Source organism: Sphaeramia orbicularis, chromosome 7, assembly GCF_902148855.1.
Source record: "Sphaeramia orbicularis chromosome 7, fSphaOr1.1, whole genome shotgun sequence".
Taxonomy (NCBI): domain Eukaryota; kingdom Metazoa; phylum Chordata; class Actinopteri; order Kurtiformes; family Apogonidae; genus Sphaeramia; species Sphaeramia orbicularis.
In genome coordinates, this window is record NC_043963.1 from 41804624 (window position 1) to 41826221 (window position 21598).

Consider the following 21598-nt stretch of genomic DNA (forward strand, 5'->3'; position numbering starts at 1 on the left):
CAATGTCCAAATCAGAGTAAATACTTATGTTTTTTATACCTTTTTTATACCTGCCTTTTTGTTTCCAGATTTATCTGACAGCTTCAAATAAAGTTCAACATCTTTCAAAAAATAAATAATATTTGGTTTTGTGTTACAGAACTTACATTTGTGAATGAAAAATGTAGCAAGTAAGAGAACTAAATTAATTATTAAAAAAACAAAACAAAACAAAACAAAACAAAAACAAAACAAAACAAAAAAAAAAAATATATATATATATATATTTATTTATTTATTTATTTATTTATTTATTTATTTATTTATTTATATTTATTTATTTATTTTATTTTTATTTTTATTTTTTATTTTTTTCCTGGGTATCTGGGCCCACAGAAGTGATACCAATGTAAGTTAGTGACAGGCATCAGTCGTGCGTTGACCACGTTAATATGAGTGATCCACATGCGGTTCTATTTAAACTGGGGGATCCGTGCGTGGAACAGACCGACCCAGGACACACTGGAGGGATTCTATGTGTGGAGCTGGTGGATGTGTGTGGGCAGGGGGCTGTCTGGGCTCCTCTGCTGAGGCTGATGACCCTGAGACCCGGACCCAGATCGGAAGAAGACAGTACGGTACGGATCTGGGACAACGGAACTTGAGTGATCCGCATGCAGTTCTATTTCAGTTGCGGGATCCGTGGCTTACATTGCTATAAGTACTGCGGGCTCATTAGCATGTTTAAAGTCCGGTCATTGCACGGACTTCTGTGACAGACCGCTGTCACTGATAGGAGGAGGAGCCTACGGGAGCCCGCAAGCGCACGGCCCGCAGGCACGAGAGAGATGAAATCGATTTAACGATTTCCCTTTTTTAAAAATCATCCTAATTAAAAAATCCGATTTCGATTTAAAATCAATTAATCGTGCAGCCCTAGAATGAATAAATAAATAATCTATAAAGTCACATGCAAACAAAAACTGTCATTCAGGTGAGTTTTGTGCACAATTCCAAGAACACTGTTGCCCGTAAAGTTAGAATAATGCTTTCAGACACATTCCTCTTTTTTATTCCTATTTCTACACATCAGTATTGACCTTTGACCTGGTGTCAGATTATCAATTAAGAATAAATCACACTTTCACAATCCCTTCACGATAAGATGGAAAAATATTTTATTCCAACTTTATGGGTAACAGTGTATCTCAAGTATTATTCAAGTTTTCTTTTCAATACATAAAAAAACTATAGTTAAATATGAGTAAAATGACTAAAATGTGACAAAACTGAAAACTTGATAAAAACAAAAACACAGATGTTCACCTTAGTTGTCAGTTTTGATAAGCAGTTCTGTTTGGCAACTGAAGAGTCACTTGTAGCAGGACTGGTTGAGACAGTGGTGCTGAACTTAATGAGGACTTTTGTTGTTTTGGCAGAGGTTAAAGCACAGTGAGTGCAGAGGTCGCTGCTCACTGAGCAGTGGTCGCCCTTTTGCACATGAACGACACAAAGGTCAGTGTGTGGCGGCGGGGCCAGTGACGGCCAGGATGAAAGAACAGAGCAGCGCTGGTCAAAGGGAACGGAAAGTCAGAGCATAGGCAACGGTATATTTAAAAACAACAAAACCAAACAGTTTATGGCCAAAGGTGTAGGATGTACAATCAGTAATTATAGTTAATTACACTTAATTACCGGCATGTTCCATCAAGCATCAATAACAAGTTGAATTTGTGAGGTTGTCAGGTTCTGTTCTGTGTTAGAGTCCTGTGGTCTTGATGCAGGAGATCAATCTACCAATAGAAGTGGGCGGTACTTTAACTGAAGGAGAACTCAACCAATTAAATCAAAGTCCATGTATAACTTCTATCAGTGATCAATAGTAACTATATTCAGGGGCGCCGCTACCAATTGTGGGCTCCATGAAAGGTAAATGTTTTGGGCCCTTTGTGAAATTCAAGCTGGAGGCGGTGGGGGGTCCATGACTAATGTAGGACACGCTGGCGTGAAACAAAACTGAACCTTTACATGCTTTCAACGTCCGACTCCCAACTTCTATGCTTCTCTTATACAGCAGATTTTATGCAACTTCTAACCTGTATCCACTGGACCCCCTCCACTGCTCTATGGGCCCCCCACAAATGCTGGGCCCCATGAATTTGTCATGTTACCCCCCCCCCCCAACGGTGCCCCAGACTATATTGATATCTCTAATCATTTCCATGTTATAAACCATCAAAATATGAACCATTATAAGTAAAAGCAAATTTTAAATAATTTGAAAATTTGTCAAAAATGTTTAAAAAATTTAAAATTTGTCAAAATTGTGAACAGTCTTTGGAGACATTATCCTAAGGAAGCTACACATAAAATTTGAAACAAATTGGACCTGTAGTTTCGTCTGGGAAGATGTTTGAAGAAATCGCTAATGAATACAACAAAGACAATGACGAAGATGATGACGAAGATGATGACGAAGACAATGACGACGAAGGCGATGACGAAGATGATGACGAAGAAGAAGAAGATGATGATGATGACGACGAAGACGATGACGAAGATGATGACGAAGACGACGACGAAGACAATGATGAAGATGATGACGAAGATGATGACGAAGACAATGACAAAGATGATGACGATGACGAAGATGATGACGAAGATGAAGATGATGACGAAGACAATGACGAAGACGATGACGAAGATGACGACGAAGACAATGACGAAGATGATGACGAAGATGATGATGAAGACAATGACAAAGACGACGATGATGACGAAGACAATGACGAAGATGACGATAAAGACGATGACGAAGACAACGACAAAGACGAAGACAATGACGAAGACTGACGAAGACGATGACGAAGATGATGATGAAGATGATGATGAAGACAATGACGAAGACAATGACGAAGACGACGATAAAGACGATGACGAAGACAATGACAAAGACGATGACGAAGATGATGATGAAGACTGACGATGATGAAGACAATGACGAAGATGACGATAAAGATGATGACGAAGACAATGACAAAGACGACAACGAAGACTGACGAAGACGATGACGAAGACAATGATGAAGATGATGATGAAGACAATGACGATGACGAAGATGACGATAAAGACGATGATGAAGACAATGACAAAGACGACAACGAAGACTGACGAAGACGATGACGAAGACAATGATGAAGATGATGACGAAGATGATGATGAAGACAATGACGATGACGAAGATGATGATAGGGACGATGACGAAGACAAAGACGATGACGAAGATGATGATGAAGACGATGATGATCACGACGATATGATGATGATACTGGACACAGTGCTCATGGCCTATCGACCTGTGAACTAACAATGACAAAAATGACACTATGAAGTTATTTAAACTACTACTTCAAAAACATGTAGTTCACTTTTTCCCAAAACTGACTAAAAAACTTACTAACATCTGGATTTGACTGTATATAATGACCTTGGTTTTTCTAAATCAGGGATTCCCAAACCCAAGCAGAACAGAATTGTGGTGGAAATGCCATAATATCTGCAGTTTTTACTGACTCATTCAAAACACTGCACCAAACATCTGAGATCAACAGACCAGTGAAGCAAAAGCCATCATCAGCAGTAGAAAAAGTACAAATACCACAGAGTACAAATACTCCATTACCACATGAAGTCCTACTGTAGTCAGAGGAGGAATATTTTCCAATAAATTCTAATTTAAAGCATCAAAAATAGCAAATATGTTCTGTTGATTGACTCAGTTCAAAGTGTTTTATATTAATATAGAATAGTTTTATATGAAATTCATGCATGAACATTTCCCTCTTATTCTTTGTCTATTTGAACACACAGGTTTATACTGCAGGACTGTACCATGTGTGGATATAATGTAGTCTTATGTCAGTGGTATAAATATGTATTTGGGAAGTTCAGTCGACTGTCGACCAAAATGAAATGTTCCTGTGGCCCATTTGAGTTCCAGACCCAAGGTTTGTTTGGGGAAGGAAGCTTTAATGGATTCTTCTTTTCTTTCCTTCCTTTTCTTCTTTTTCTTCTACCTTTTCTTCTTCTTACTTTTCTTCTTCTTCTCCTTCTTCTTCCTTTTCTTCTTCCTTTTCTTCTACTTCTTCCTTTTCCTCTTCTTCTCCTTCTTCCTTTTCTCCTTCTACCTTTTTTCTTCTTCTTCCTTTTCTTCTTTTTCTTCTTCCTCTCCTTCTTCTTCTTCCTTTTCTTCTACATTTTCTTCTTTTTTCTTCTTCTTTTTCTTCTTTTTTCCCTCTCCTTCTTCTTCTCCTTCCTTTTTCTTCTTCCTCTCCTTCTTCTTCTTCCTTTTCTTCTACATTTTCTTCTTTTTTCTTCTTCTTTTTCTTCTTTTTTCCCTCTCCTTCTTCTTCTCCTTCCTTTTCTTCTTCCTTTTCTTCTTCCTCTCCTTCTTATTCTTCTTTTTCTTCTTCTACCTTTTCTTCTTTTTCTTCCTCTTCTTCTTTTTCCTGCTCTTCTTCTACTTCTTTTTCTTCTTCTTCTGCTTATTAATTTGTGTTCTCTCTGAACAGATATACTTAGGTCTGTGTGAGAACATAAAGGTTTGATGAAACGTGGTCGTCTTAAATGTCCCTTTTGTCTCGTCTACAGGCGTCCTCACTCCCTCTGTCCATCATCATTGTCGGCGTTGGTCCGGCTGAGTTTGATGGTGAGTTTTCCCTTTTTCTCCAGCCTGTCATCTGTCTATACCAGCTCCTTTGTACCACAGTTATACATGAGGCTGAATGGTATCTGATGTCACAATCTAACTATCCAGAGAGTGTATCTTTTGTCCCCAATGAAACCTCAAGAACCTTCCACGGTTTTAGTGTTGACTGTTCTGTCATAAAACTGCTCTTTTATCAGTAGTTACTACCAGTGCTTTTCTGCCACAAAAATGTTTACATGGAACTTTGAAAAGCCAATCATGTCCTCTTAACCAACAAAGCCCCAGTGCTACTTTTGCAGTAGCTCTCTATATTTAACCTTTCTTAAGTGATTTATCACCATATATTGTAATATTATCATCTTTAGTTTAAGTTTTTTCAGTGTAAATCATGTATTTTCCTATGTTTAATTTACTGATCTTGTAGATATCATTAAAGCTCAGAGTAAATTCAAAGGTTATTAGAAGAAATCAGAAACAAAATGAAGGAAAAAAATAACCTTTTCAGCAAAAATATCTTGAACTAAACATAAAAACAAAAGTCTCCATGCACTGTCATTGATCCAACTCCGTGGGTTTTACTGGTGAATCAGTGGTCTAGTTGAGGGTATACGGTGGTATACGGAGTCTACCTACTTACTTTTCAGTCAATATTGCGTATACTCACTTCTAAATCCCCCTGATGCACACCTTTCAGTGGTATCTGAGCCAAATTGCCCATGTTTACCCCTAGGATGGTGAAGTCATGACCCGCCCTACTCTGCCTCTAATTGGCTAGTATTTCATACCTTTACTGATTAGATTGGTTTTCTTTAGGCATGAGGACTGATGAGCCAATCAAAGGCAGAATAGGGCGGGTCATGCTGAGGAAAATAATAACTAGCGCTGGCCACCTCTGGAACCTGACTGGACACCTCTGGTGCCAGTTCCACCCCAGTTGATTGACAGGTCACTGCACGTCTTGTTGAAAGATGCATGATTATTGGAAATGTGAACGAGAAAGGCAGAATAAACGTCTTTCAAGAGAGAACCTACTTTCATGGAATAAATAATTCTGAGATAAGTTTTACGGTGGTTTCACAATGACTCACTGTTAAACTACTGGACATATGACTGCACATTTAGAGAAGAGATTTTGTCACCAATAGTTCAACTATTCAAGTAGACTAACGTTATGAAAGGCTAACATTATCCTATGTTTGCCTCATGTTGAATACATTTACATTCATGCAGCTGCTTGTGTGACCAGTAAAACCTACAAACTGCTCCTGATCAAGTCATGATAATTTTATAATAGTGAGCAAATACTACTGATGGATTTTTGGGAAACTAAATAGAGTAGTCTGACATGTCACTGTTTTGAAAATGGTGTTTTTCTGGACTACTTTTAAAAAAAAAAAGAAAGAAAAAAGAAAAAGGGCAAAAATTGAGAGTCTACCCACTTCTCCAGGGACCACTACACCACTGTGGTGAATCAATGCTGTAGAAGATGACTGTGTTTTCACGGTAACTATGGAGCCTCTGAACGTCCAAATGGATCATATCTGATGACCATGAAAAGATGGCAAACTGTATTTTACACCAATTATTTACATGTATTGATAGAATTAGTGGATCAACAGGTATTAAACAGTTTAGATCAGTAGATGTTTTTAGTCGATTTTGGGTGTTTGGGCCTTTATGGGTTAAAATAGTAAAGATATAAAGATGTGGTAAAATCCCTTGTCCTTGTCGTAGCCCAGACGTGCTATCTGATAGTCTGCCTGACATTTACCTTCGGTGATTGTGAGTAAACAGGAAAGTGTTATCCTGCAGCAGCTGTGTCATAATTGGTTCTTTATAGAGCAGAGTGCTGATTCCCATCCGGAGAGAGTTGCTGTAGAAAGTCAATGGAGTCAAGTGTGCCAGCATCTTACAGCCCACAGATCAATGAGTTTTCAGTGGAAGCTCAGAGATTTAGTGTGTACGAGTGTGTGTGCGTTCGCTCAGCGGGGTGTGATGACTTAACAGCTGATAACGGTGTTGGACGGGCTTTCGTTTTCTCCTTGTTTAAGCAATCGAGCGGTGGGATGGCCGGTGAAACTATTCAGGCATGTTTGGAAGGGGCTCAGAGTGGGTTTGCATGGTTGTGTTTGTGTCTAATTACCTTTGTTTACTGCCTTTGTCTGGATGTTTGCGCTCTGTTTCCTCGTAGGTTCACTGTCCTTACCCTCCTGGCATGTCGCCGCTGTCAGTGCCAGTATTTGTCCTCTAACATTATCTGGGTTTGTGCTGGTTTGACCTCCACCTCCTTTCCGTGACAGTGCCACATATCCAGGCTGCTTTGCATCTGTGCCAGAATAACTCTTGAATGTACAGTGTTGCAGAGGTTGTTGTTGAAGACCTCTCGCAATGACATCTCCGCTGGAGTCGAATTTTTCAAGCCGGCACTTCCACACATATTTGGCCAGTTTTGAAATGGCTGAATGCACTCCTGTAGCTCCGCTCTTAACCCGCAGAGCTTCGACTATCAACAGAATGCACTGACCGTAGACTGAAGAAAAGAAGTAGATGCACCCACCGTGTCATTACTCACTGGTCTTTGAAATACAGAGGATATAAAAGCAGTGGGTGGAGGTGCAGGGACAAGGTGGTTGAAGTACTCACTTTTTTTAATTAAAGGAGTGATATTTTGCTTTTTTTTAAAAAAAAAAAAAAATAGAATTATGCATTTTAAAACATTTCCCTGTGGTCTACATAAACTGTAAATGCTATGCTTGGGTCTGAATTCTTCATTAATTCAACTCCACAGGTCTATCTTCAACCCTATAGAGGGTATGCACGTGACGTCACCGCTAGCGGAAGTCACCGCGGTTACTTCCACTGAGTGGCAGAAAGAGGGAGATGAGTAGCGGCTTTGGCTTGAATACTGCGAAAACTTTAGAACAATCTAAAAAATGGGTCAGAGCTGTTGTGCCATTGATTGCACAAATAGGTTTAAAAAGCACTCGAAGCTATCGTTTTAGCGGCGACCTAAAGCCAAAGACAGAAGAAGCCGATGGATCACTGCAATTTGTTGAAATCACTGGAATCCAGGCAACGAAACCTGGATTTGTGTCAGGTAACGTTAATTTATGCTGTATTCTTGCGTAAAATCATACTTTAAATTACATATTGTTTTGGCTAACATTACTTCTTAGTAAAGCTCTTAATGTTAGCATCTGTCATTTAGTTCTATGTTTCATAACTGAAACGTTTTTGGTCTTCAATTGTGTGATTCTGAACCTTGTGCTCTACATAATTTGTGAACTAGCTTAAACTGAGGCTAACCTAGTTTTCCAAATAAGGGGGTACTCTAGCACAAAGCAGTTGTAGCTGTGTTGTATCAAGTATTTGATGTTAACTCCACTTAAATCTCCACAGTACCAGTAGATCATCCACTCACTTGGGTCAACACTAAGGGTTCAACTCCAGTAAATCAGTAGTGAACTGTGGGCAGTACTGCTGGGCCTTTACCTTGGCAATCACCACCAAGAAAACACGTCTGCACTGACAGAAAACCTCAAAAACAATAGTATGTTGAACTGAAAGCACTCACCAGCTGTAATCCTCTAATTAACGATGACGAGGATGTCAACAACTCTGGCTTTTGTATGCTTTCAGCCTTTGCATTGGGGATTTTCCCGGTGTTGAAATCAGGTTCATATAAATGTCAGGATACGTGATTTCTGTCCACATATCAATGTTGGTAGACCACTTGTTGTTTGGTAGCTTGTATGGATCCATGTCCAGTCCAACTGTCTTTAATTTCATGTTATGTTCCACATTTTTCCCAGTCTCGCTGTAGTTCCTGCTATGCTCCGCCATGTTGAGCCGGTTTGTTTTTGCCACTCAGTCTGACTGAGAGAGGCGTGGCCCAGAGGGGAAGTGATGTATGTGCATTCCCTCTATTTCTGAGTCATGACACCAGAAAGGTTGTTTTTAGTGCTGGCCCTTTAAATACAAATGACCCCGCCCCCTCCAGGTTCTTGGCTGTGCTGCTCTGTCCTGTTCAGCCAATTGAGTTCATTAACCCTATAACACCAAACGTATCATATTTGATACATGAGTTTTGAAGCCCTCTACATGATCATTGTGATATTTCTTTTCTTGAAAAACCTGATGTATACAATTAGATACATGCAATACATAGATAATCCACCAGGTAAGGGGGGAGGAATTCATTCACCAGAGGCCTTTCCAGTGACACTAAAACAGGGGTGGCCAACCCTGGTCCTGGAGAGCCACAATCCTGCATGTTTTAGATGTGTCCCTGTTGAGCTGCATTATGTAATAAATTCCCATTGTGTAATAAAAGTTCAAAATGTAATAAGAATGTCAGGTCATCTTGTAATAAAGCCGCATTATGTAATAAACTGATGCATTTTGTAATAAACTACCTCAATGCATTATGTAGTAAATTTTTTCGCATTATGTAGTAAGTTATTACAATTTGAGAAATTTATTAAGAAATGCACTTGAAACATTTTTATTTTCATCTTTAAACTGTGTGGTTAAAGTTCTGATTCCATTACCTGTAGCTCCTGTGACTAATTTCTTCTAAATTGCTCTGAAATTATATTAATTTGGATTGTTATTACATAATGAACCATGTTATTACATTTTTTTTAAAATAAAAATGTAGATTTGATCTCTGATCTGATCTTTGTAGATTTGATCCATAATGCACATGTAGAAATGATTAGTTGAGGAATAATATTGTTAAAATTGCACTACATTTTCTTATGTTTTTTTTTTTTTATTTAAATTGCAGTTTCAGTGTTTTTTTTGTTTTGTTTTGTTTTTTTTTAATAGTTTATAAAGTACGTATTTTCATAATTTAATGGGGGGTTTTTTTTACACTAAAAGACAAAAATTTGGAGTTGTCATTATTTATAGGTTATTATGTTATTATTTTTCTGGTCCGGCCCACTTCAGATCAAATTTAGCTGAATATGGCCCCTGAACTAAAATGAGTTTGACACCCCTGGCATAGAATGTTATTTTAAGTGGATATGTGAAGGTAATTCCCGCTGTGATGACCTCTGTCCCATTTTAAATTTATTTTTTGTCCCAAAATGACCTCAAGACAAAATCATCATCATCATCATCATTTTTGCTTTAAGTTTGACACATTTGGGACGTGAAAGTTTCTCCACTGAATCCCTACTTTAATTCCCCATGCTTTTTCCATCTCAGCAATTACATTAAGAAACATATAAGAGACTGAGGTGTGTCTCCTTTATCTTGTCCCTCAGTGATTCCAGTGTTGAGTAGTTCTGTCTGTGTCTCTGTAGCCATGGAGGAGCTGGATGGAGATGAAGTGAGAGTATCCTCCAGAGGACGGCTGGCTGAGAGAGACATCGTACAGGTACTCATTAGAATTCTATGGAACTTTGCAGGTTGGTCTCCAGCATGCGCCTGTCTACAGCAGCGATGTGGGGGGGTGTAGGGGGGGGTCCCTTTAGGATGATCACATCCGTTCCCAACAAATACTCCAACACAAATGAGAGCAGCTTCATGCATATACATCAGTCTTCTACTGTGGGCCAATAACACTTATTGTCTGACTGAGACACTGACTCCACAACTGAGGCTTTGGTAATCTACAGAATAACCCACAGAGCCCCAGAAGTGTAGAAGTATATGCTGTAATATTGTTAGCCTCGTAGCATTGTTGCCTAAATCATACATAAATTGATAAAAGTATGTGGACACGTTGAATTCAGGTGTTTCTTTTCTAACAGGGGTCTGGGATACAAAACAATAATCACAAATGTCATAATATAGTTTTATTTTGGGATAAATATTACATTGATTAGTTTGGTTTCAGTTGTTCTCTTTGCTTCCAAAATGCCTCACAGATGGTTTATACTTAATTTCTTTCAATATTGAATTTTTTTAAATCCACGGCTTTGATTTTAAATGTTCTACCTTTAAATTTGTGAAATATTTTTCCCGCTGTGGTTAAATAATAATTTTCTACCACAACTAACCATCTCCTTTCGTCACATCTCACTTAAGAAAAAAATCTCCCATTAAACTTAAAGGAAATATTGATGTTTATAAACTATATGGACAAAAATATTGGGACACATCATGGCTACATCTGCAAGATTAATAATCGATTTGATGTTTATGACAATATAAAACTACTCTCTTTGCTTCCAAAATGCCTCAGAGATTATTTTTACTTAATTTCTCTCAATATTGATTTTTTTTTTTTTTTTTAAATCCATGACTATGATTTTAAATGTTCTACCTTTAAATTTGTAAAATATTTTTCATGCTCTGACTAAATAATAATTTTCTACCACAACTAACCATCTACTTTCTTCACATCTCACTTAAGAAAAAATCTCCCATTAAACTTAAAGGAAATGTTGATGTTTATAAACTATATGGACAAAAATATTGGGACATGTCATGTCTACAGCTGTAAGATGTCCATGCTGATTTGAGATATAAACATCAATATTAATAATCGATATGATATTTATCACAATATAAAACTACTCTCTTTGCTCCCAATATGCCTCAGAGATGGTTTTTACTTAATTTCTCTCAACATTGATTCTTTTTTTTAATCCATGACTATGATTTTAAATGTTCTAACTCTAAATTTGTGAAATATTTTTCCTGCTCTGACTAAATAAAAGATTTTTCTACCACAACTAGCCAGGAGGTTAATTAATCCATGACTATGATTTTAAATGTTCTACCTCTAAATTTCTAAAATATTTTTCATGCTCTGACTATAAATAAGAATTTTCAACCACAACTAACCATCTACTTTCTTCACATCTCACTGAGGAAGAAAAATCTCCCATTAAAGTCAAAAAGGAAATATTGATGTTTATAAACTATATGGACAAAAAATATGAGGACATATCACGTCTACAGCTGTAAGATATATACATATATATATAAACATCAATATTAATAATCACTGTGATATTTATTACCTCTGCCAGGAGGTATTGTGATCACTTTGCTTTGTGTGTTTATTTATTTGATTGTTAGCAACTTTACGGGAAAACTATTACAACCATCTTTACCAAATGTTAGAACTCCTTGACTTACGAAATGGTTGACTCAAATGCACGACTCACAAGAACTGAAGATTTTAACAAAAGTGTTTTAATAATGAAAAAGTGATTAAGAAAAAGCGCTCTCAAGGAGGATACATCAAACTAAACACAATCTCCATGATGAACAAAAAACTCTTTCTGAAAAAAACTTGAAACAAAAACCTGACAAACATGGAAAACACCTGGTTGGCCGCTTGACGTGAACACCTTGATGGAATCCAATGAACTGGCACAAGACAAAGGGAGACAGGACTATTTATATATCTTTTTTAAATCACTTCTTAAAACACATTTTTATAGACTTGCTTTTATGTGATGTTTGTCCCTTTTTATTTTTAAATTTGAATCTTATCCTGTTTGATTAATTCATATTCTCATACATGATGTTGTTTTATCTCACTCCTTTATTTTTACATTGATTTGACAGCATCATGTTACGTTATCCCTGTCCTCTTTATTCCAATTCATTTAATTTATTCAAAGTGTTTTTGCATTTGTTGTACACATCTCTCCTATTGTGTTGCTTCTGTTTTAGTGTCTTTACTTGCATCTTGTATCCTGCTGTTGTGCCCTCTACTTTGTCTGTCAAAAGCACTTTGTAAACTTTGTTTTCAAATGGTGCTATATAAATAAAGCTATTATTATTATTATTATTATTATTATTATTATTATTATTATTATTATTACCTCCGCCAAGGAGGTTATGTTTTTGCCAGGGTTTGTTTGTTTGTTTGTTTGTCTGTCCGTTAGTGTGCAACATAACTCAAAAAGTTATGGACAGATTTTGATGAAATTTTCAGGGTTTGTTGGAAATGGGATAAGGAAGAAATGATTAACTTTTGGGGGTGATCCGGAAGAAATCCTGGATTCTGGATCACTTTGAAATTTTCGTTAACATTGTGGTAAATGGGGCCAAAATTTTCGTTTCCCAATATCTCACTTAATTATTGACCAAAACTCATGAAATTTCACTCAGGAATTGACAATGGGGTCCTCTATCACATTTCAAAGGCTGATCCGGATCTGATCCAGAAGGCGGATTTTATCTCAATTTATATAAAAAATGGGGGTGCCCTTACTTTTTGGCCTACTGTGCCTTTAATATTAAAGGTAGAAATTTCTGACAAGCGCCATCGTGTAGCTCAGTCAGTTCCACATTGGGAGTATGCCACCGGATTTCATGTAGCTTTAATACTTAAGGAGCTAGATCCAGAAGAAAACCGCCATTACGAGAAATGTGATTTTCGTGAATAACTACTGAACTAATAAGGATATAATTATGAATCCAGTTGCTAATGGTATGTTTTCATGGTCAAGGAATCTTAAAATATAGGTAAAATAAATATGGGACTAATATTTATGGTGGAAATCACAATATGGAGGAATTGTGCAAATCTCATGCAATTTGACTCAGGGATTTACAATGGGGTGTTCTATCAAATGGCAAAGACTGATCCGGATCTGATCCAGATTGCGGATTTTATTTTGCTTGAATTAAGCAACAAAATCTTGAATTAATCAAAACAATCTTCCAATGGAACAAGTGAAAAATTATCTTGGTAAGATTTTTACCTCTGCCAAGGAGGTTATGTTTTTGCCAGGGTTTGTTTGTTGGTTAGTTGGCAACGTAACTGAAAAAGTTATGGACAGATTTTGATGAAATTTTCAGGAAATGTCCGAAATGGGACGAATAACAAATGATTAGATTTTGGGACTGATCTGGATCATTGTCTGGAACCAGGAATTTTTAAAAGGATTCTTTATCATTGGGAGATAGGGATATTTTCAACATATGTATGTGTAACTCCACAATGAATGTGCAGAGTGCTTGGTAAAAAAAATACAAAATAAGTTCCCAACAGGTTCTACAAGATATTAAAGATGGATTCATCATGTGTAGCAAAAGTGATATAGTAGTTTATCTGTTAGCAAGATAACTCAAAACATTATGGGTGGAGTTGGAAATTCAGGAAATGTTGATACTGGCACAAGGAACAAATGATTAAATTTTGGTGGTGATTTGGGGGGGGGGCTGATCTGCCTTGGCGGAGGTCTGCGCTCTCTGAGTGCTTTTCTAGTTATTATTATTATTATTATTATTATTATTATTATTATTATTATTATTACATGAGGTAGGGGACCACAGGTGACAACAATCAGGGGTGGGGCTAACAATCACACTGGTGGGAAAACACACAAAGGGAGGAAGTCAGGGTCTGAAACGAGAGGGAAGAGATGTGTACGAAATGAAACAGGAAGTGCAAGACAGGACCAAATGGGAATGACTCTAATTTAACATAAAGTGACTAATCAAATGACAGAACACTGAAAACCAATGACAAGACATGAAACATTAAACATTAACATAATTAACAAATCTGACGAGACATGACACTAAATTTTCCCCATAGATAGGTCTAGGCCCTGGGACAAACCCATTAAATTTTGGGCCAAGTAGGCCAAAGTTCAAGGTCACAGCAAGGTCACAAAATCTCAAATTTTCCTATCTTTCATCATAAAGCAATTTTTGAAAATTCATAAAAAATTCAAAACGACTCCGATTAGCCTCCAATTTGATCCACCCATAGCTTATAACAATATCTTGTATCTGGCACAAAATTGTCCATATCCACTGTGGAATGTGGATTCTGTGGACATTTCAGTTCAACATTGAAAATCCCATTTACCACACATCCACACATGCACACCATTCGGGATACTTGGCGGAGGTTTGCGTTCTCTGAACACTTGTTACAATATAAAACTTCTCTCTTTGCTTCCAAAATGCCTCAGAGGTGGCTTTTACATAATTCCTCTCAACATTGATATTTGTTTTTTATCCATGACTATGATTTTAAATATTCTACCTTCAAATTTGTAAAATAATTTTCATGTCCTGACTAAATAAATAAATTTCTACCTCAACTAACCATTTACTTTCTTCACATCTCACTTCAGAAAAAAATCTCCCATTAAACTTAAAGGAATAGTGATGTGTAAAAACTATATGGACAAAAATATTGGGACACATCATGTCTACAGCTGTAAGATGTCCTGTTCCTACTGATTTGAGATATAAACATCAATTATAATAATCGATTTGATATCTCACTGAGGAAGAAAAATCTCCCATTAAACTCAAAAAGGAAATATTGATGTTTGGGGACACATCATGGCTACAGCTGTAAGATGTCCTGCTCATGGTTATTTGAGATATAATACTATATAAAACTATATAATTATGACATTTGTTGTTATTGTTTTGTATCTCAGACCCCTGTTTGAAAAGAAACACCTGAATTCAATGTGTCCCAATACTTTTGTCCATTCGTGTTTGCTGTGAGGCTAATGATATCCACCAGTACAGAGTAAAACCAGCGTGGTCCAAAGGTCAGTCTGAATTTGTCTGGACCAAGCAAACGCATACAGTGTTTACCTGCAAGACTCTTTATGCAGTGTAATAATATACAATATAATTCTTTAATAAAGGTCAGGCAGAAATCCCATCAGGGACTGATAAAACACAACTGCCAGCAGTAAACTGCAATATTAGACAGACCTTACAGATATAAGAACACAAGTAGGAAGCTATTACAGTAGCTGCAGATAACAGTGTAGTGTTCACAGGTCCACTGATAAATGAGGAGTCTAGGATTTTGAAGCATATGAGACTGCAGGAATAGAATTCAGTTTATCTGATCATGCTGCATTTACATTCACATACCTACTAATCCTGTTATTAGCCTTATTCTGCCCCTGCTTGTATGTGTGCATGGTGACTATCTCTGCAAATACATAGGTTTCTCAAGAAAAGCCGAAATTCTCTTCGAAGCTTTATTTAAAACTTGGTGTAAAACAGCAAAAAAATACATACAGAATATTTCTCAGGTGCCTTAGTACAGTGGTTCTCAACAGGGGTGGTACCCAAAGTTCTAATAGTTTTGGATTTTTCATTATAGTTTAGTTTTATTTCGTTTTGACTTTTTTTTTTCTCTAATTCATTTAATTAGTTTTTAGAGCAGGTTTGCTAGTTTTTATTCATTTTTGTTTTTTTCTAAATGCTTAGTTACCTCCGCCAAGGAGGTTATGTTTTTGCCAGGGTTTGTTTGTTTGTTTGTTTGTTTGTTTGTTTGTCTGTTTGTTTGTTTGTTTGTCTGTCTGTCCGTTAGTGTGCAACATAACTCAAAAAATTATGGACAGATTTGGATGAAATTTTCAGGGTTTGTTGGAAATGGGATAAGGAAGAAATGATTAACTTTTGGGGGTGATCGGGGGTGGGGGGGCCCTCGGGGGGGCCCACTGATCAGCCTTGGCGGAGGTCTGCACTCTCCGAGTGCTTCTAGTTTTAGTTTTCTCTTCTTCTCCGTTGCATTCAAATAAATCCCAGACAGGACTGCTACTTTCTCCCAACTTTAGTCTCCATGTTTCCAGGTAGAGTGGGGACGAAAAGCTGACTCTAAATGACAAGTGACGAGAAGTGACGGACCGTTAAATATCATATGGTGCCGCTAGCTAACATTGCTTCAGGGAAGTAAATCAATTTCATATCAATCCGACACTGACAAAGATGAAAATGAAGGGAATTTTATCCATAATTTTTATCAGTTTTAGTTAGTTTTGTAAACACACAATACAGTTTGTTAGTTATCGTTTTCTTTCTTTTAATTATAGTTTTTATTTATTTCAGTTAACAAAAATGTTTTTACAATTCTAGTTTTTGTCATTTCGTTAGTTTTCGTTAACGATAATAACTTTGACTTGGAGGAAGTTAAACTGGACTAGAGTGTATATCTGTGTACTAGTGACTGTCTTCTGCCTCTGCCACTCTTTCTTTCTTTCTTTAATAATAATAATAATAATAATAATAATGATAATAATAATAATAATAATAATAATAATAATAATAATAATAATAATAAACTTTATTGCAGACACAAGTCCATAAACCACAAGCACACAACAGACAGAATAAATAGAATAAAAAGAATAAAAAGGAGATACAAAAATTACGCACATTATAAAATATACAAACTGTCGCACCAATGCCGTCTCAGTTTAGAAGTGAAACGATAGCAGCTTTTCAGGGGGCTGACTAGGGCTTCTATAATGTGGTTCTCTGATGTATCCAGGCGACATAAAACTAAACATCAACTGTCTTAATAGTGCCTCATAAGGTGGCACTCCTGTGGTCACAAACAGTTGACGTTGCCACCGAGGGACGTAGGAGGGATGGAGGTTCTGAATAGAGAACACATCCCTGAATCAGAGCACACAGAAAACTTCCTTATCAGCATGTTATCTTGAGAATAAATCTTATGCCCCGTTTCTACTGCGTGGTATCGGCTCGACTCGACTCGACTCAGCTCGGCCTTTTTGCGTTTCCATTACGGAAAAGGACCTGGAATCTGGTGCCCGGTACTAGTTTTTTGGTATCCCCCCCACCAAGGTTCCAGGACTGGGGACCAGATACTAAAACGTGACGTATAACACTGCAGATTACTGATTGGTCAGACAGTTTTCTCTGTGACCCGCCGTTTTACAAAAAACAGATGTGGAAGTGGACAGTAAATATAGCGGTAGGTTAATCCACATGATAACAGCCCAAAACTACACCATGGTCGGTCGAGGAGATTCAGTCTTTGGTGGCCGACGTAAAAATTCAGACAAGACAACATGCAAGAAGTGAGTTTATCAGCAACTCTCTGAACAGACGACATGAAAGTAACGTGCCGCATCGCTATGACGTCCAGGTACTGTAAAGTCAGTACTATCTTGTAATGGAAACGGTCTCCAGGAATAATAATAATAATAATAATAATAATAATAATAATAATAATAATAATAATAATAATAATAATAATAATGGATTGGATTCCTTCAGCTAACCTACAAAAAGTTGTGGCCTTTGCATCTGTACTAGCTAGACGTACCATTCTCTTCAAATGGAAGGACTCATCACCTAAACACGTGATCAATGGATTAGAGACATCATGCTTAATATAAAGTTAGAAAAAATTAGGTGCACCCTAAATAACTCTATCAATAAATTTTACCAAATATGGGAGCCTCTTTTACACTGCGTGAATATGTTGCCTGGCCTGGAACTTTAAAAACATCTTAGGTGTTTATATTGTTACTTACCTGTTTTATTTATTTATTTATTTATTTATTTTCTCTCCTCCTTTAATGGTACCAGAATGCACTGTCTTGACGTCTTTATGTGTGTCTTGTTTGTATTGCCTTTTTTTTGTTTTGTTTTGTTTGTTTTGTTTTGCCTTGGGTTCTGTTTGTTTATCATGTCTAGTGTCAATCTTTGTATTATGAATACCTTGCTTGAAATTACAAATGTTATACTTGTGAAATGAAAAGTTTTATAAATGTTAAAAAGTTCTATAAATAAAGTTTAACTCTTTCGGTGCCAGACAGTTAAGGGGCTAATAAGCCTTAAAAGTGCCACAGAATTTGGCCGTTTTTCAGTATTTCGCATCGTTTTATAATATTTGACGAATCCTGCAGGAAACCGCTCGGTAACATCCGACCGATTGCTGATTAGATTCAAAACGCACCGGACGCAGCCGATTCATTATTGATCGTAATTTGCATAATTTATTCGGTCGCGTGACCTCAAATTCCCGTCTGATTGGTCTCAAAAGGGGGACACAGAAAGAACGTCATCGAAATGTGAGAAAGAAATGGGGGTGGATGGTTTGTTTGTACACAAATATGGCGTGTTCTCCAAAGCCGATCTGATCGGCCCGTGGCACTTTAAAGGTTGTATTCGTAAAGCCGATTTAATCGGCCCATGGCATTGAAAGAGTTAAAAAAATAATAATAATAATGATGGATTTGGATTTTATATAGTGCTTTTCTAGACACCCAAAGCGCTTTACATTATTGATCCATTATTCATTCGCTCTCACATCCTCCCTGTGGTGGTGGTAAACTACATTTGTATCTACAGTTGCCCTGGGGCAGACTGACAGAAGTGTGGCTGCCAGTCTGTGCCTACGGCCCCTCCGACCACCAAACATTCATACACATTCATGCACCAGTGTGAGTGGCACTGGAGGCAAGGAGAGTGAAGTGTCTTGCCCAAGGACACAATGGACTGACTAGGATAGAGCGGGATTCGAACCGCCAACCCTTAGGTTATTTGGACGACCCGCTCTACCACCTGAGCCATGGCCGCCCCGAATACCGAGTTGAGCCGAGCTGAGTCGAGCTGGTTCCACGTAGTGGAAAGGCGGCAATAGTCTGTGCCATACTGAGAGCACACCTTCAACATCTGCTGCAGCCCAGCACTATACGGACTTAGTGTAACCGGTGGTGTCGGACTCTGCGTTGTGTTCTTTTTCTTTTAATGACGAGACCCGCACGTGTGTCTTTGGAGGCAGTCTCCGTTTCTTGTTCTGACAAAAATGATAAAACATAAAGACCTCCAGTCAGCGACCCCCGTAAAACACACTCCTGCACAAACCAAATGATAAAGAAATGTGTTTAAGTACATTATAAGCGCCTGATACAGCCTAAACTAGCCGGTTCATGTAAAAAAAAAGTTAAATTAACAGAAGTTAAACCAAAAATTTTCACGAACTGTATGGCTGCTTACCTCTCCCACAGAAATCCAGAACAAAAGGGAAGAGGCAAAGGCGCGAAAACTCTGGTTATAGAGCGCAGTGTCACACTGTAAATTGTTCGATGGGGAACAGACCAAAACCAAAAGTTCCACACACTGACCTGGAGGCCCACAATGTCAGGTACCAACCAAAAGAAATTAAAATAAAATGAAGAGATTTTGTGTAATTATAACAATACACAATATAATATACATACCCACATTGCTGCTAGATAATTGACCCTGTTACATGAGCAGGACCAAATCATCAGCCTACATCAGATGGTTGACCATTGTGTTTCCCACAAGACATCCAGTGTTTGCCCTGTTTAACTGATGTGACATTTCATCCATGTACATGTCAGGGTAGAGACTGCGATCTGGTAGGATCGGCGATTCTACCAGTAGAGACTCTGATCGGAGTTTCTACCGGTAGAGACTCTGATCGGAGTTTCTACTGGTAGAATCGCCGATCCTACCAGATCGCAGTCTCTACCCTGGCATACACATTAAATAAAATAGGAGATAAGATTCCTCCTTTCCGGACTCCATCACTAAGACGAAATGGAGCAGATACAACTTCATCCCATTTAACCTGGAACATTTGATGCACATACCAGAACACTAAAATTCTCACTAAGAATGCGGGAACACCTCTAGCTAGCAATTCTAACAAGGACTGGCTGCTTAGTTAATTAATTAGTTGTTACACACATCTGAGCCTTTGTGTTTTTGTGTTGTTTTTTGTTGTTTTTTGGGTGTGTTTTTTACGTAACTGAAAACTGCCAAATAAAATATTAAAAAAAATAAATAAAAAATACAAGTTAATCTTGAAATTCTGACATCAAAACAGAACTGGTGAACTCTGTAGTAGTTGGACCTGACTGTAACGTGGTTCTTTGTGTCTAATAACTACTGTGTGTTCTAGTTTGTTCCGTTCAGAGACTACATCGACAGATCCGGTAACCAGGTTCTGAGCATGGCCCGTCTGGCCAAGGACGTCCTGGCCGAGATCCCCGACCAGCTGCTGTCCTTCATGAAGAGTCGAGGAGTGGAACCCAGGCCGGCCATGTCCACGCCGCCGCTGCCAGAGCTGCACCGCCACATCTGACCACACGGTGGCCCCTCAGCTCCGCCCCCTCCCCACTATGAAACTGTCTCTGTACCCCCCTCATCCCAGACCCCCCCATCTGCTTATCTCCCCCCCTAAAGCAGCAGGACTGAGCTGTGACTCTCCTCCGTCATCATCGCTGAAGTTAAACACACCTATCATCCGTACGCTGCTGCTGCCGCCATAGCAACCACTCTGCTATTAGAACTTTTACATGAATGTGTTAGAACTGAGCTGTACACTGTAAAAAATATGGACTCATAAGAACATCCACAGCAACAAATACACATATGTGTTTTTTCACTAGATCTGATGTTGTATGAAGTAAAACGTATTATAAAAAGACCATCACAGATAGTTTATGCAGCTTAAAAGTGGAATAAAACTGAATTAACTTCACAAGAAATGTAGATTACAACCTGTTAAAAATGTAGTCAGAGTTTGATCAGTGCTTAGATATTAAAATAGCAGATTTACTAAAGCTCTTGAGGACATTTTATTAGACATACTTTAAATAATTTACCACAATTTAAGGTTTAATGAACTCTTAAATAATGTTAAATGTATTTTTTTTCTTTAATTGGTGAAAATTCTTTGAAAATTTTTAAGTAAAATGAATCATTAGTCGCTTTTCCATTGACCCTCAAATTGTGCAAATATAACTTGCGCATAAAAATTTACCTAATGGAAAAACGTCAATTTCGTCAAAAGTCTCATTTTTCGATTAAAAGTTTTTGTGCTTTTGGCAAGAGGTGGTTTTCCGGGTGTAGCGCAAATGGTATATCATGCAAAACTGCAATGGAAAGACCTTTTTTTCGCAGCTAGAGTCAGGTGAATTAAAAAATAGATGTTGACGTACGTTACAACAAGCGAAGAAGAAGAAGAAACATGTCATGGTATGTGTGGACGCGCCAGAAAACACGATCATTTTTAAATTTAGTACGAGATAGAGGGGTAATATATAATAATAATGAATATATCTGCTAATCAACACCATATTTACGTTTGTCGCCATGTTTGTAGAATGACGTCTCCTGTCATCTCGCGATAATAAATAAACAAATCATTGCATTTGTGAT

The 21598-nt window shown here is 37.6% G+C and overlaps 1 protein-coding gene across 1 annotated transcript in view; it reads left to right on the top strand.

The window, feature by feature from the left end:
• Positions 1-21074, top strand: part of LOC115423108 (copine-9-like) — a 275059-nt gene extending 253985 nt beyond the window's left edge. The window contains exons 18-20 of the mRNA XM_030139830.1: positions 4630-4687; positions 10000-10073; positions 20337-21074. Of these exons, the coding sequence (XP_029995690.1) occupies positions 4630-4687; positions 10000-10073; positions 20337-20519 (315 nt within the window). The 3' untranslated portion in view covers positions 20520-21074. The remainder of the gene's footprint in view (positions 1-4629; positions 4688-9999; positions 10074-20336) is intronic.
• Positions 21075-21598: the final 524 nt, after the last annotated feature.